The sequence below is a fragment of the Mesoplodon densirostris genome, chromosome X, assembly GCF_025265405.1.
Source record: "Mesoplodon densirostris isolate mMesDen1 chromosome X, mMesDen1 primary haplotype, whole genome shotgun sequence".
NCBI lineage: Eukaryota > Metazoa > Chordata > Mammalia > Artiodactyla > Ziphiidae > Mesoplodon > Mesoplodon densirostris.
Genome location: NC_082681.1, coordinates 121,674,683 through 121,691,595, shown reverse-complemented (window position 1 = coordinate 121,691,595; position 16,913 = coordinate 121,674,683). Strand labels below are relative to the sequence as shown.

General features: G+C 48.5%; 1 protein-coding gene across 1 annotated transcript in view; it reads right to left on the bottom strand.

The window, feature by feature from the left end:
* Positions 1-16,913, bottom strand: part of MAP3K15 (mitogen-activated protein kinase kinase kinase 15) — a gene marked incomplete at its 5' end in the record, with an annotated part of 93,540 nt that overhangs the window by 4,976 nt on the left and 71,651 nt on the right. Inside the window, 5 exon segments of the mRNA XM_060086559.1 lie at positions 85-201; positions 982-1,156; positions 1,558-1,717; positions 2,365-2,548; positions 5,865-6,022. Coding sequence (XP_059942542.1) covers positions 85-201; positions 982-1,156; positions 1,558-1,717; positions 2,365-2,548; positions 5,865-6,022 — 794 coding nt within the window.

The following is a 16,913-nucleotide window of genomic DNA, read 5'->3' as shown; positions in this document are numbered from 1 at the left end:
TTTTTTTTTTTTTTACAAATTTAATCAGTTATACATATACATATGTTCCCATATCCCCTCCCTTTTGCGTCTCCCTCCCACCACCTTTAGCTTTGATATCGTGGATGCCATCACCCTGTGCTCCGAGCAGTGGATGAAATCTCTCAGGATCGCAATTATTTGCTTGATGTGGCCGACTGAGAGATGCAACTCTTCCGAACTCTGATCACCAAACCCCCACCCCCCAAAAAAATCAGTCACTGAGTAATTCAGAGAGAGGGAGGGAAAATCCAAGAAGTACTGTGGGCAACTAATCAACCAGACTGTCCATTTGCTAATGGAACTGGGGATTTCCCAGGTGAGACACGGTCTCTGGTCCTGGAATTTCCTCCATATCCTTCCTGTTAGAGGGTTATGTGGCCCCCTCTCCTCTCTGGCCCGCAAACAACAGAACTAAGCCTCTCAAGGAATGGTCTGCCATCCTGTTTAATCCCTTGTAAACCACCCTCCACCCCCAACAAGCCTTGTCACAAGGCACAGTTCATAGTGGGCAGTGGCCTCTTGCTAGAAGGAACTTTTCCCATCCAAAATGAGTTAAAACTCAAATATTTCCACCCGTAACCTTTCTTCCTAACGCGACTGTTCTCCCAGCTTCTGAGGGCAACTGGTGCCGCAGGGGGTTAACTGGGCTTTGTGCTGCCATTTGGCTTGTTCTCCACCAGGAGGCAGCACTGCCCCGTCAGTGCCTGGTTTCACCGCAGTGTGTGGTTCCGCAAATGCGAATTCAGGCTTCAGTGGAGTCTTTTGTGTGTGTGTGTGTGTGTGTGTGTATTTTCTTTTGTTTTGTTGGAAAAGGGGAGGGCGTTGGGAAATACTTAGGGTGGTTATTGTAACTGTGCAAATGTTCTAGGGTAGCAGGAACACCAGTCCCATTTGGACCTCTTCTGGGACCTGGCCTTGGGCAGAGGGGGTGGGATTGCAACTCCCGCACTTGGCCTGTACCTGAGCCACGCACTCCTGCAGGTTGGAAGCCACCTGGTTCTGCTCCTCCCAGAGGATTCTGTAGAGGATGGCACGGCGCTCGCTGTCCTTGCGCAGCGGGAAGAGGCCCAGGTCCCTGTCCTCCAGGGAAGAGGCTGCGCTCTGGCCCTCTGAGGCCGAGCTCTCATCAGGAACACTGCGGACAAACGCAGGCGACAATCCCCCGCCTCCCAGGGACACCGTGGGGGAGGGGCTAAGAGGTGGCTCCGCCGCAGCCCCACCCTCAGGACGATGCACCAGTGTTGGGGGCGAGGGCAAAGACGGGGAAGGGAGGGAGGGGGAAGGAGGGGGGTAAGAGGGAGAGAATAAGGGGTGACGGGAGGAGGAGGAAACAGGAGGGAAGGGGAAGCAATGAGGGGGAGGGGAGGAAGAGGAAAAGAGGGGAAGGGACAGTGACCTCACTGCCCTCCTCTCTCTCACTGTCAGTGGCCGCCCCGGCTGCCCTGCTGATCGTGCAGGAAGGAAGCGAAAGCCCCTCGCGGCCATCTGGTTTACACCTGGGAGGGACTCTGTCCCCTGAGTGCGGGGCGGCCGTACCTGAGCAGGTGTCTGAGCCGGTGCGTGGGCGGCTGCGATTTCTGGAAGAGCACCTCGGGCTGGGCATCGGGGTCCGGGGAGAGCGAGCCATGCTCGCCGCTGCTGCCACCCAGCAGCTCCCCCGCCAGGGGCAGGGGCAGCGTGGCGCCCCTGGGACCCTCTGTGCGGGGCAGCTGGGGGTGGGGAGGGTGAGCCCCAGGCAGCCCCTTGGGCCACGTGACCCACCCAGGGGCCTAAGCCCGCGCTGCTCTAACTGGGGGTGAAAGCGATCACCCAGGGATCCTGGGGAGATGGAGGTTCTGCTTCAGCGGGTCTGGGATGGGCCCGAGACTCTGCATTTCTAACCAGCCCTTTGGACACGCTGAGACAGCGAGTCGCTCTCTGGGTGCAAGATGCTGAGGCACCCTGTCCCAGCTCCCGACCCCGTCCACAGCGGGGCCACTCATGTCACCGCCCGGTAGGACCTACTGCCCCAGAAGGGGCTGCTTGCTTCGGCGGCCTGCAGGACAGACACCCTTTAATCAAGGTCGGGAGCAGCACAGGGTGACAGGCCAGGCTCTGCACCTGGGGAAGACACAAAACCCCAGCCAGGGTACCTCCCACCTCCCTCCCCGGCACAATCCCAAAGGAAAGGCTTTAACGGAGCATTGGGTATGTGAGGGTACATTGCTGTCACCTATGGGCTCCCCGTGTCTCTGCGTCCCACACCTAATGCGCCAGCCCCACCGCTCTTCACAAAGACGGGCACCATGTGGGAAGCTCAGCACTTGGGAGAGCCGTCACCCCTGCCATCCCAGCAGGCCTCACCTGCCGACTTGAAAGCAATTTGGTTCCTCTTGCCCTTGTTCACCTGCCTTAAGAAACCCTCTTGGAGCAGCCCAGCAGCGGTGACACATTTGTGGGGGTCAGGTTCAAAACAGGATCAAATGAAGGCTTTAGCTTCCGCTGAAAGGGTTTCCGGAATCTCAGGGTGAATCTTAAACATCCCTACCTGCATTGAAGGCAGAGGTGACCGATGGGACAGTGTGGTCTCGGGCAAATCCATGTGTACATACCTTCCACACAAAGCTCCTGTATCTGCCATCCTAGGAGGGGCTGATGATGGATTCCAACAATGGCCTCAATGACTGGTATCCATGTCCTAGCCCCGGCTGGCCTCTGGGGACTTTGCTTTGCCCAGTAGATTGTGGGGGAAGTGATACTGGTGGGGGTTTCAGAGCCTAGGCCTTAAGAGGCCTTGGGGTTTCTGCTCTAGTCCTCTTGGAGCTCCGTGATCACTATGCAGGGAGGATGCCCAGGATAAAGGGCCACGTGTGAAAGGCCCTCCGAGAGCATCGCGCCCCAGCCTCTCAGCCTCTACGCGTTCACAGTCCAAATCTCCAACCTCCAGCTGTAAACCACAGGCAGAGCAAACCTGGAGGCTGCGCTGCCCTTTCCTGTTCAGGCTCCTGCTGCAATTTCTGCTTCAGCTCCACTGCTGGCCAGCTCGTCACCGTCCTGCTGCAGGCTCTCTTGTCCCTGCGCCCTGTGGGGGAGCAGGAGTTCCGGCTGAGTCGTCACATCTCACTGTGACACGGGGATGCTTCCACGAGTCCCGCTCATCCATCCTGCGTGACTGTTCCCATCGGGGACGGCTCTCCATTCATCTGAGGAGTTGTCATCTTTAACGTTCAGTCTTCTCCTCATCGTTTCCAAGCCCACCCAATGAGCCAGGAGTGGAAGCCATTCTGTCCTCCAGATGCACCCCATTCCCAGCTCCTCGGCAACCATGGGGCTGGCGCGGCCTCCCCTGCCCCCTCAGTGAGACCGGGGCGCTGCCGAGAGCAAACCACCAGCCTCGGACTTCACAGCCTGAAGTCCCTGCACCAGGGGCGCACCAACCGCTTCTGACACGCTGCTCCTCATGGGCAGGATGGAGAGTTTGGCATGGAGGGGAGGGGGAAATGGGGCATTACTACCCACTGGGCACGCATGGCACTTAAACAGATGAATAATTTCTAGCGGATCTGCTGTACAGTGCTGGACCCTGAGTCAACAATACTGTTAAGAGGGTAAATCTCATGTTGTGTTCTTACCACAACACAACATTTTCAAAAAACGAGTTTTGGATTTTGAGAACACTAAACACTGGATAGAATTCAACCCACAAGATCTGAAATGCAGGGCACATTCCAGCTGGCACCCCTCGCTGGAGGGGTGGGGACATAAGGCCACTAGGGCGGTCCAGAGACAAAAACTCAGGACAAGAACTCAGAGAGGAAGGGAGCAGCTTCTCCCCCGCCTCTCGAGAAGAGCAAACATGGGCACTACGTTATTATTATTTTTAAATAAATGTATTTATTTTTGGCTGGGTTGGGTCTTCGTTGCTGCGCGCAGGCTTCCTCTAGTTGCGGCGAGCGGGGGCTACCCTTCGTTGCGGTGTGCGGGCTTCTCACTGCAGTGGCTTCTCTTGTTGCGGAGCACGGGCTCTAGGCACGTGGGCTCTAGAGCGCAGGCTCAGTAGTTGTGGCGCACGAGCTTAGTTGCTCCGCAGCATGTGGGATCCTCCCGGACCAGGGCTCGAACCCGGGTCCCCTGCATTGGCAGGCAGCTTCTTAACCATTGTGCTACCAGGGAAGCCCACCAGCTGGTATTTATTCCGAGGCCTGTAACTGAAGCTGCAGGAAGATCTTTGCCAGCCCCAGGTGGCTCCATCCTGGACAGACATGGAAAGGCTGGAAGGTCACTGCTGCCTGCCAGCCACGGTGTTCAGGGTCTTGTTTGGATTGCAGGTGCCAGGAGACACTCATCGACTTGAGATCTTGGCTTTAGGGCTACCTGAAAGCTGCTGGGAGGGTGGGAAGCTCAGAGGACCTTCTGCAGGGGCTGGGCTGAGGAGTGCACCAAGGCATCACAGCACAGGGCGTTCAGAACCCGCTGAGCAGGCTGCACCCAGCTCATGGGCAGAGCCCTGCACTCGGGCCTTTGAGTTCCTTCTGCCGAAGAGACTGAGCCAGAGGGCCTAGCAAGGATGCAGGCGGTGAGGCTGTGGGGCTGACAGGCCTGCGAGGCCACCAGGCTTGGTAGAGAAGCAGGAAGAAAGGCCTCTGGAATCACGTTCCATCGGGCTGCTTCCACGCACTGCGACCTTGTCATCCGTAAGCAGTGGCCATCTAGCCTTCTGGGACCCTGCTCTCTTCCTTCTTATCTTTGGGGCAAACAAAAGTGCTCTGGGGAAGGTCAGTGCTGGTAACAACCTCTGAAGGCTACAGCTGCTCTTCAACTTCTCCAAGCGTCCACGGAGCCAGAAGCCGCAGACCTGACCTTGGACACACTGGCTGTCCTCGCATCAGCTTCCCTTGGGCTCGCAAGCAAGCATGTCCCTTCCCAAGGGAGCATGTCCAGCGTAAAGCCCCACCCATGGGGCCAGTCAGTACCATGTGGGCCTCAACACACGGGTCACCCTTCCTGTCAGCTCTGGGAAGGCTTTTAGCAGGACAAAGGAGACAGCGTGATACCCAAAGTTCCTCCTCTCCAGATCTAGACAGAAACCTGTCCTCCAAAGACACTCACCCAACGCGGCCCTTGAGCCTTACCCAGCGTAAGAGCACGTACAGGTTAACTAAGAAGCTTAACTCCCTCAGTTGGAAAGAAAGAAAGAGACACCCCCCCACCTATCTTAGAGCATTCACTTTAGAAAACCTGTCATTCTAAGTTCTGTGTCGCTCTTCGAGATGTATGTAAATCTTTTTAAAAGCCAAATAAGCCTCTTGCCAGAAATGTCTTTCTCAAGGACCTGGGAGCCATCTCTTTGAAATGCCACCACCGAGGAAGGTAGCGCTCCGATTTCCGGGTTTCTGTGGGAAAGCAGGAGCCTAACTTCAGTGGAGTCTCTTGCTCCAGAACGACCTCCCGTCCTAAAGGTTTGACAAGTTGACCTTTCCTTTGGGTAAAGCCAATTAGCTAACACCAATGGTCACCCCAGTCGTCAGGGGAACCTCGGGTGAACTCCTGTGGCCAGTGGTGCTGTCTAGTCCTTGCACCTGAGGACTAGTTAGCATTTCTCTTCAGAACATGGATATAAAGGGTTGCACCTGCTTGGCTAGAGGAAAGGCTGAGTTCCGCTTTCCAGCCTCTTAGCGCTCCACTCTCTCGGGCCTGTGACGCACATCACATTCTGATTTTACGCTTATTCAAAAATAAAACAAAACAAAACAACCTGTTTGCTTTCTCTTCCACCTTTGTGGAGAGGTTTCTGGATTGGGAGATTTTTGATTTGAATTATCTCTCTCCAACACCAGCAACCTAAATCATCCAACATGTCTTACTTTGAACATTGCTGCCTGCGGTTCACCGAGCTCACGGAACGGAGGCCTGCTGGTAGCCATCTCGATGATGGTGCAGCCCAGGGCCCAGATATCAGCCGGGGCACCGTACCCACGAGGTCCTCGATCAATAATCTCGGGCGCCATGTACTGCAGAGTGCCTATTGGGAAAAAATACAACAAAGACGGTGGGTACCATATTGTTTAAAAACTAAGTGGACCATTAGTAAACGAGTGTGTGAACTTTAACTCTCGCATTAATGATATACGGGGGCTGGTCTCATGCGTAAATGATGTCACTGCATCTCTTCTTTGACCAGAGACATGCAACATGCCTTTCTTTAACACTAGTCAACGTTGACAGAGGATCACTCAGACCCTCGAAGGATAAATGGGCCCAATCTAATTCAATCAACACACATTAGTGCATGGCAGATACAGGGGGACCAGAATGTAAGAAATGTGGTACCTGACCTTTAGACGCTGCCTAGTGGAGGAGACGTGGTGACGAGGAGGGTGGCAGTGGTGATGGTGAATGTAGTAAGTGCTCCAACAGGTATACACAGAAGGCGTTGAGAACATGGATGGAACAGTGCTTGATTCTGCCTGGCTTGAGTCAGGCGAAGCTCTAGCTGTGTCTGTTTGGGTCTCTGAGAAATAATACCAAGTCAGAATTAGACATACAAGAGATTTACTGGGAGACGGGGCAGGACGGATAAAGGGGGTGGAGCAGGCGGGGCAGGGAGAGCTGTCAGAGTGCAGTGCGGGTCTGACCCCCGCGAAAGGAGCGGGAAGGAAGCGTCTCGATGGCAGAGCACGTCTGAGACAGCTTTGGCCAGGCCGCCGGGGAGGCCCTGACCCAAAGCTGCGCACTGGAAGAGCGCCACACTGGTTCTAGTACCCTCACCATGCTCAGTCATTGGCCAGGAGCAGGCAGGGCAAAGCATGACCTTGCCATGAACATGGTGGCCAATCCAAACGGGTGGTGGCTGGGCTGCCAGTGAAGTAGACTCCTGCCATGAGGCTCGAAGAGGTGGACAAAGGAACAGGAGAACTTTTGGGCGAGGTGAAGAGCTTGACCCAAAGCCCGCGGGTGTGAAGTATAGAGTGGACCCGGGAGCGCCGTGTGTTCTGAAGGCTCTGGCTTTGGACTTTCTCCTGTGGATCATGAGCCACCAGGGGCTGCCACAGGGAAGGTGGTGATCAGGGAGGGGAAGGGGTTGTTGGAGAGATGGGGCAGGGAGGTCAATCAAGGGCGCTAAGAGTAAAATGTCTGGTTTTCCTTGAAACTACTCCAGAGGCAAGGGGAATGTGGAAGCAACAGCAGCAGATGCTATGTGCTGGCAAAGAGGTTTATAATAAACAGCGAACTCAGAAATGATATTGGCCAGGGTGTGAAGAGAGAACACTGATGCACAGAGAAATCCCAGTCTCTGCCTCAAGATCACAAAACCAAAGTAGGTTTCCTGAGTCTTGATCAATGAAAATAAAGGGCTCATTGGTTAAAATAAGCTTGGAGATGCTACCTACTACATCCTCCTCCTCCTGAACATCCAATGTCTTTTCAGCTTGTTTCTCTCCTATGAGCATTTTAAAGGCTCTAGGACAGCTCTGACCAATAGGATGTTCTGCAATAATGGAAATGTTCTATTCTGTGCAGTTCAGTATGGTAGCCACTAGCCACATAGGACCGTTGGGCTCTTGAAATGTGGCTGGTGACACTGAAGAAATGAATTTAAATTAAAAAAAATTTTTAATTTTATTTCATTCTTCCTAATTTAAAGTTAAATATACATTAGGTTGTATCAGTGAGTGCAAGAAATCAGCAGGGCAAAAATGATGGCTTTGATCTCCCGAGCTGAAAGCCTGGTGGGGAAGTGTTCAGTTGGCTGCAGGGTTGAGCAAGATGGAGGCTCATAGCACTTGTTGCAGTGTCAGGAAATCTCAGAGCCCCGGGAAGGGAACTTTCAGTGACACCACATCCCCTACAGGCGCCTACTACAGTGAACAGAGAGAGAGGCCTTGGCAGGGAATGTGCCTTCTAACTAACCCATAATTCATTAACTTAGGAAAGACGTGACACTGTGCTGTTTATTAAGCTGTTATCTCTCAGCTCTGCTACGCTGGGTCTGGCACTGTGCAAACCACACTTCTGCTTTGCCTGCTGCTCCCTGGTGGGTTGGGAGGGGGTGGGGGAAGAGAGCATGCCTGTGCACAAGCGACAGGAAGGAGAGGTTAGTTAGCAAGCGTCACTTTGGACCCTCAGTTGGTTCCAGTGGCAGTGCTTGGCTCACTACCAGCTTTTCTGTCCCCCCATACTTCCAGAACCAGCCTCATCTTGCCCCCTCAGAGTTACGTGCTCCAGCCCAGTGGCACCCCCCACTGAAAGGTTTGAATCCCACCCTCCCCTTTGCTCCCTCAGGCCCTAGGGATGTAGGCTGCTTTCTGATAACTCAAGTCCCAGGCAACAGTTCTTTCAACTAAATTCTCTCTGTAAAAATAACTGGGGTGATTTCAATTTTCCTGTCTGGATCCTGACTAATATAATGGCTAAAAGTTAGTTCTTAAAAGAGCAAGAAAATAAACTTAGAAAGTTATGCAGCAGTAGAAAATAGCACTAAACCAAATTGCAATGGCTTATTGACCCTGACTGAATAACTGTCCTTAGTACAACTGTTTCACAATTGGAGGATTAGTCTGCTTAATGCTAAATTTGGAGATTTTCTTTATATGGAACCATAGTGAACATCACTCTTTCTAAAGGTAGGGCCTTAGCAATGACATCCGTATTAGTTATTTACTGCTATATAATAAATTACCCCAAAGAAAAATGGAGCTGGAGGAATCAGGCTCCCTGACTTGACACTATACTACAAAGCTACAGTAATCAAAACAGTATGGTACTGGCACAAAAACAGAAATACAGACCAATGGAACAGGATAGAAAGTCCAGAGATAAACTCACACACCTATGGTCACCTAATCTATGACAAAGGAGGCAAGAATACACAATGGAGAGAAGACAGTCTCTTCAATAAGTGGTGCTGGGAAAACTGGACAACTACATGTAAAAGAATGAAATTAGAACACTCCCTAACACCATCCACAAAAAAACCCTCAAAATGTATTAAAGACTTAAACATAAGGTCAGACACAATAAAACTCTTAGAGGAAAACATAGGCAGAACACTCTTTGACATAAATCGCAACAAGATCTTTTTTGACCCATATCCTAGAGTAATGAAAATAAAAACAAAAATAAACAAATGGGGTCTAACTAAACTTAAAAGCTTTTGCTCAGCAAAGGAAACCATAAACAAAACAAAAAGACAACCCTCAGAATGGGAGAAAATATTTGCAAATGAAGCGACCAACAAGGGATTAATCTCCAAAATATACGAACAGCTCATGCAGCTCAATATCAAAAAAACAAATAACCCAATCAAAAAATGGGCAGAAGATCTAAATAGACATTTCTCCAAAAAAGACATACAGATGGCCAACAAACACATGAAAAGATGCTCAACATCACTAATCATTAGAGAAATGCAAATCAAAACTACAATGAGGTATCACCTCACACCAGTCAGAATGGCCATCATCAAGAAGTCTACAAACAATAAATGCTGTAGAGGGTGTGGAGAAAGGGGAACCCTTTTCACTGTTAGTAGGAATGTACATTGATACAGCCACTATACAGAACAGTATGGAGGTTCCTTAAAAAACTAAAAATAGAACTACCGTATGACCCAGCAATCCCATTCCAGGGCATATACCCAGAGAAAACCATAATTTGAAAAGATACATGCACCCCAATGTTCACTGCAGCACTATTTACAATAGCCAGGACATGGAAGTAACCTAAATGTCCATCAACAGAGGAATGGATAAAGATTTGGCACATATATACAATGGAATATTACTCAGCCATAAAAAAGAACGAAATAATGCCATTTGCAGCAACATGGATGGACGTAGAGATTGTCATACTGAGTGAAGTTAAGTCAGACAAAGACAAATATCATATGATATTGCTTATATGTGGAATCTAAAATAAGGGTACAAATGAACCAAAACAGAAGTAGAGTCACAGATGTAGAAAAAAAACTTATGGTTACCAGGAGGTAAGGGGGAGAGGAATAATTTGGGAGATTGGGATTGACATATACACACTACTATATATAAAACAGATAACTAATAAGGACCTCCTGTACAGCACAGGGAACTCTACTCGGTACTCTGTAATGGCCTATATGGGAAAAGAATCTAAAAAAAGAGTGGATATATGTATAACTGATTCACTTTGCTGTACAGATGGAACTAACACAACATTGTAAATAAACTACTCCAATAAAAAAAATAAAGTAACTTATTGCATGCTAGGAAAAAAAACTAATAAATTACCCCAAATGTTAGCAGTTTAAAACAACAGTTATGATCTCACACAGTTTCTAATGATTGGAATGTAGGGCTGGTTATGTAACAGCTGGGCTGGGTAGATCTGGCCCAGGGTCTTTCATTAGACTGCAGCCAAGGTGTTGGCTGGGGCTGCAGTCATCTGAAGGCTAGACTGGGGCTGGAGGATTCACTTCCAAGCTCACATGGGGGTTGGGAAGAGCCTTTGTTTTCTCACCACATGGGATTCTCCATAAGGCTGCTTAAAATATGGCTTCCCCCAGAGTGTGTAATCCAAGAGAAAGCAAGAGGAAAGCCACACTGCCTTTTCTGACCTAGCCTCCAGGTCACACACCACCACTCTGTCCTAATCTATTCATTAGAAGCAGGTCACTAAGTCCAGGCAGTGTTCAACAGGAAGGGAATACAAACAAGGCTGTGAATACCAGGAGGTGAGGATCACTGGGGGCCATCTTGGAGGCTTCTGGCCACAACATGTGACTTTCAATTGGCACTCAATGGCTTACACAGCAGCTCCATGTAGCACTGTCCATCTGACTCTCACAACTCCATAAGGATGGGCAGAAGAGGTATGATGTACTGTTGTTCCCATTTTACATATGGGGAAACCGAGGCTCAGAGAAGCTAGGGAATTTGTTCAAGCTAAAGCCCAGGGCTTCTGTCTTCAAATTTGGAGCTACACACCATGACATTCCTGATCTAAGTAATGGATCCAGGAGAAGCGCAACTGAAGAAAAGCTGCCTGATTAAGAGCAGCTGATGCAAGAATTTCCAAAGCCATAATGTGACTTCTTTCCATATAACTTTCTTTCCATATTAGGCCCAGGGCAGTAATAGAAAACTGGGTGCTCCATTTTATTTATTACTGTATTCATAGGGAAACCATCCAGTCACAGCAAACAGCCAACAAAGAGAAATAGATCCCCACAACTATTTCCAAGAGTCAAGGGACCACCCTGGGGCAGTGTGCACTCTGTGGGTGTACATCAGCTGTACCAAAGACTGGCTTCTGTGGAGAAAACCAAGTGAAGATGCCATGGGGGTGGGGGAGCAAATGAATGGATAAATCCTGGAAATGTTGCTTGCCTTAAATCTGGCTCTCTTAGGGGTTTCCTATGGTCCCTCAGGTATCTACATGGGTGCAGTGGTGCAGAGTTCAGGACAAGGTGATCAGGAGACCCACAGGCATCAACCCAGTCCCCTTGGGACATGAAATCCATTGGGGGCTCCTGGACAACGGCCCAAGAAGGATTTTCAAATTATCAGCAAAGAAAAGACATGACACGGGATGATAATTTAGGAGTTTTGACTGAGGGGCCAAGATATGATCTGGATACCAAGACAAGGGGTGAGAGAGGGACCACAGATGCATGTTTCTACGGCAGTCTCAGATAACTGGTTACACAAGCCGTGGGCCCCTAGCCCAGAGGCCTCCACCCAGATCAAGGGTTAAAAGGGGTGAGAGAGCAGAGCCTGCGCTGGGAGGTGTACCCTCTCTCATTACAGGTGTTGGGGATGAGCTGTCTCCAGAAGGTGTGGGCCCATGGCGACTCAAGCAACTCAACATCCACCCAGGATAAGTGCATTTGAAAGGAGGCCACACATGTTTGCACCTTCTACAGTCCCCTTGAGACAGTGTTAGAGCCCAAAGTTTCAAAATTTAATATTAATAAAGTAGCAAAAAGAGAAGTAAGGTGCAGCTTCCCATGCCCCCAGGGTCACCCCAGTTGCCCTGCCCAAGGGATGGGTCTGGAGGGAGGGGCCACCACTTTCTCCCAACCCAGAGCCTGTGAGGGCTCCTCACTGGGCCCACTCAGAGCTCCATATGTATGTGTCCCCTGCAAAGAAGCTGCACAGAGGACTGGTTCCCATGGGAGCAAAAGCAGCTGACAGCAGCAGAGTGGGGACCATATGGTCTGTGAATATCACCACACCCTCTTGACAGCGGGTAAAAAAGGGACACCAGATGCAAAACCCGTTGTAGAAATATTGCTTTAGGCTTTTTTTTGTTTTTTGGGGTTTTTTGCCATGCGGCTTGCGGATCTTAGTTCTCCAACCAGGGATTGAACCCGGGCCCTTGGCAGTGAAAGTGCAGAGTCCTAACCACTGGACCACCAGAGAGTTCCCTGCTTTAGGGTCGGTCTGCCTGTCTGTCTGTCTGTCTGTCTGTCTATCTATCTATCTATTTATTTTTGGCTGTGTTGGGTCTCTGTTGCTGCGTGCAGGCTTTCTCTAGTTGCGGCGAGCGGGGAATACTCTTAGTTGAGGTGTGCGGGCTTCTCATTGCGGTGGCTTGTCTTGTTGCAGAGCACAGGCTCCAGGTGCGCAGGCTTCAGTAGTTGTGGCACGCGGGCTCAGTAGTTGTGGCACACGGGCTTAGTTGCTCCGTGGCATGTAGGATCTTCCCAGACGAGGGCTCGAACCCGTGTCCCCTGCACTGGCAGGAGGATTCTTCACCACTACACCATAGGGTCTTTTTTAAAGGGAATCCTGCCCAAAGACAGCCTTCCAGGCCTGGTTCCCTCAGTAGAAAAAGATGGAGGGGTAGTTATAATGTGCAGGGTAGGAGATCAGGGTGAGGAAGCAAGGTGTAGTCAGCTAAAGGAGGGGCCCCTGTCCCGGACACGGGAGTTATATTTAGATGGGTCCGGCAGCAAAGAGTTAATAGCAACCATCAGCCAGACCCAGAGCACAGGAAGCCAGCTTAGAACAGTGTTAGTCAAGTGACAACTTTCTGCCCCTCTCCTCTCCTGTCCACATCTGGTGAGTGGGGAAAGAGGTGAGGGAGGGAACAAAGACCGACACCCTGACCAGCGGGGACGGGGAGAGGAGTCCGCCCTTTAAATGAGGACGAGCGTGTGGATGAGTACAGGCAGAGCCCGGAGATACTGCAGGTTCGGTTCTAGACCACCACAATAAAGCGAATATGGCAATAAAATGAGTCAGGAGTTTTCTGGTTTCCTAGTGCATGTAAAAGTTATGTTCACACTCTATTGTAGTCTATTAAGTGTGCAGTAGCATTATACCTAAAAAAACAACATACAGAACTAAATTAAATAATACTGTATTTCTAGGGACTTCCCTGGTGGTGCAGTGGATAAGACTCTGTGTTTCCAATGCAGGGGGCCTGGGTTCGATCCCTAGTCAGGGAACTAGATCTCACGTGCATGCCGCAACTAAGAATTCGCATGCCACAACTAAGGAGTCTGCATGCTACACCGAAGGAGCTGGCAAGCCACAACTGAGCTGATGAGCCACAACTAAGGAGCCCGTGAGCTGCAACGAGGGAGCCCGCCTGCCACAACTAAGAGCTGGTACAACTAAATAAATAATACTTTATTGCTAAAAAGATGCTCACCATCATCTAATAACGCAGGATTGCCACAAACCAATTTGTAAAAAAAAAAAAAATGCAGTATCTGCGAAGCACAACAAAGCAAAGCGCAATTAAACAAGGCACGCCTGTATATCAGCCGGAACCCTTTCAATGACTGCATTCAGACTTCATTTGCTTCTCAAAGTGCCATTAAGACTTTCTCTTTGTTTCTCCAAAGATGACATACAGATGGCCAACAAACCATGAAAGGATGCTCAACATCACTAATCATTAGAGAAATGCAAATCAAAACTACAATGAGGTATCACCTCACACCGGTCAGAATGGCCATCATCAAAAAATCTACAAACAATAAATGCTGGAGAGGGTGTGGAGAAAACGGAACCCTTTTCACTGTTGGTAGGAATGTAAAATGATACAGCCACTATGGAGAACAGTATGGAGGTTCCTTAAAAAACTAAAAATAGAACTACCATATGACCCAGCAATTCCACTACTAGGCATATACCCAGAGAAAACCATAATTCAAAAAGACACATGCACCCCAATATTCACTGCAGCACTATTTACGGTAGCCAGGTCATGGAAGCAACCTAAATGTCCACTGACGGAGGAATGGATAAAGAAGATTTGGCACATATATACAATGGAGTATTACTCAGCCATAAGAAGGAACAAAACTGTGCCATTTGCAGAGACATGGATGGAGCCAGAGACTGTCATACAGAGTGAAGTAGGTCAGCAAGAGAAAAAGGAATATCATATATTAAAGCATATATGAGGAATCTGAAAAAATTGGTATAGACGATCTTACTTACAAAGCAGAAATAGAGACACAGACATAGAGAACAAATGTAATGACACCAAGGGGGAAAGGGGCGGGGTTGGATGAATTGGGAGATTGAGATTGACATATATACACTATTGATACTATGTATAAAATAGATAACTAATGAGAATCTACTGTATAGCACAGGGAACTCTATTCACTGCTCTGTGGTGACCTAAACGGGAAGGAAATCTAAAAAAGAGGGGATATATGTATATATATAGCTGATTCACCGTGCGGTACAGTACAAACGAATGCAACATTGTAAAGCAACTATAATCCAATAAAAATTTTAAAAAAAGAAATAGGGATTGATAAAATTTTTAAAAAATCTCTTTGTTTTCTAAGTGTGGCTGGAAGAGTCATGGGAAAGGACCATTGCCCTGAGCAGGCGTGGGAGACAAAAATAAAAATAAAAATTACACCTTTTGAGTCCGACAGGCTCAACATGTTGTTATGCACATAAACTCGATTCTCTCAAAGGCTCCTGCCAGCTCGAATGACCAGTGACTTCTAAGTGCAAATTAGTATTTAGTTCACTAATGCAGACTTCACTTGCACTTGCTATGAGCCAGGTGCTGGTTAAAGCACTTCATCAATATTAACTCATTTAATCCACATAAAAACCCTCTGAAGTGGGTATTATGAGCATCTCTGTTTCATATACTTATGAAGAAATGGAGACACAGAGAGCTTAAGTGACATGCCCAAGGTCACACAGCTAGCAAGTGGTTGAGCCAGAATTTGAACCAAGGCTGTTCACAGCCACAGATCAGAACAGAGTTCCTGTCCCGAGTTCCATTCCTGGTATCTACTGGAGAGGGATGGAAACATATCTCCACACAGAGGCTTGTATGTTAATGTTCACGGCAGTATCATTCACTATAGCCAAAAAGGGGAAACAATCCAAATGACCATTAACTGGTAGATGGATAAACAAAATGTGGTCTATCCATACAATGGAATACTATTCAGCCAGAAAAGGAATGAAGTAGTGATACACACTATATATAGCACAGGTGAACCTCGAAAAGCTTATGTGAAGTGTAGGAAGCTGGATACAAGGGACCACGTACTGTATCATTCCGTTTATAAGAAATCTCCAGAGCAGGAATATCTATACAGAGAGTAGGTCGGTGGTTGCCTGGGGCTGGGGGCGGGCATGGGGGTTGACTGCAAGGTGGCACCTTTTGGGGGTGACAGAAATGGTCAAAATTGGATGGCGGCGATAGCTGCACAACTTGGAAAATTTACCAGAAACCATTGAAATGTGCACTTTAAATGGGTACATGTTACGATATGTGAGTTAAACCTCAATAAAGCTGCTGCAAAACCAAAAGCAAAGGGGGCTGACCCTGGCCACAACGGCCCTCCCTCCTGTTCTAGCTGGTTTACACCGATGGTGAAAAGCCTTCAGAGGAACACAGGAGGGGAGGACTTCGGGCCAGGAAGTTGTCTGAAGCCTTTGCCTCTCCTTCCAGGCTCCAAAAGCCTCTGGGCATTTGCGTGGAAATGCCCCACTGTGTCCACCCGCACCCAATCGGAGTGTGGCACCAGCAGCTGAGATTTCTTTACAGAACCGCTCTGTTTTGCAAAGAGTAATTATATGCAGGGGAATTTCCTACCCCAAATGACACCCCTTCTTTATTATCCCCCAAACACCCCTGCATTAGTTTGCAATGCAAAATTCATGCCTCCTCAAGCCAATTACTTGGGAAAATGTGATACGCAATGATGAATTATACATGCGTTTTCTTTATGATTTTTTTTTCTCCTTGGGGATGGTAATTATGAGATAAATTGTTGGGGGTTTTATGTCTTGAAATAACTCCTTGCCGTATCAGAGCCCCTCTTGCTACATATTGCTAAGCTAATTGGTAGCTTCCAAAGAGGACAGAAGTCATTTTTAATTAGGCTAGTAAAAAAATATGCCAGTCATACAGACATACTCACTGACACATACATGTTGAGATATATACATTTATATCAGAAACAATGAATGAAAATTCAATACACTCTTTGGGAGATTCCGGTGGGGTCCTTGGTGTAATAGTTCCCCATTTTGAGGTGCACGTGTCTCCTCTGGTGTTACAACTGAGAAGTCATTTCTGATTCATAAAAGTTCTCTTTAGATAGAGAACGAGTCTCTACTGTGGGCGTCCAGTGGCTGACATAACAACAACTCTCTTGTTGAAGCAAAGTCTTTCAAAGCTGAGACATTATTCACCAAAACTAAAGGCAAGTCTGTCCACTCTATAGTTTGGTGTTACAGGGATAGAAAACAATCATCTGTCTTTTATAACTTACATCGGAGCTATAATATTATAAGCGCTGTTCCATAATTCCATCAAGCAAGATCTTTGTGATGCTTTCATTACACCCTAGGGGGAGCACAAACCTTTACTTAATCAAAATCAGTACTTCTCTCCAAGGATCAAAGTTTCTGTTTTGCTTTTAAATGGGAATTACA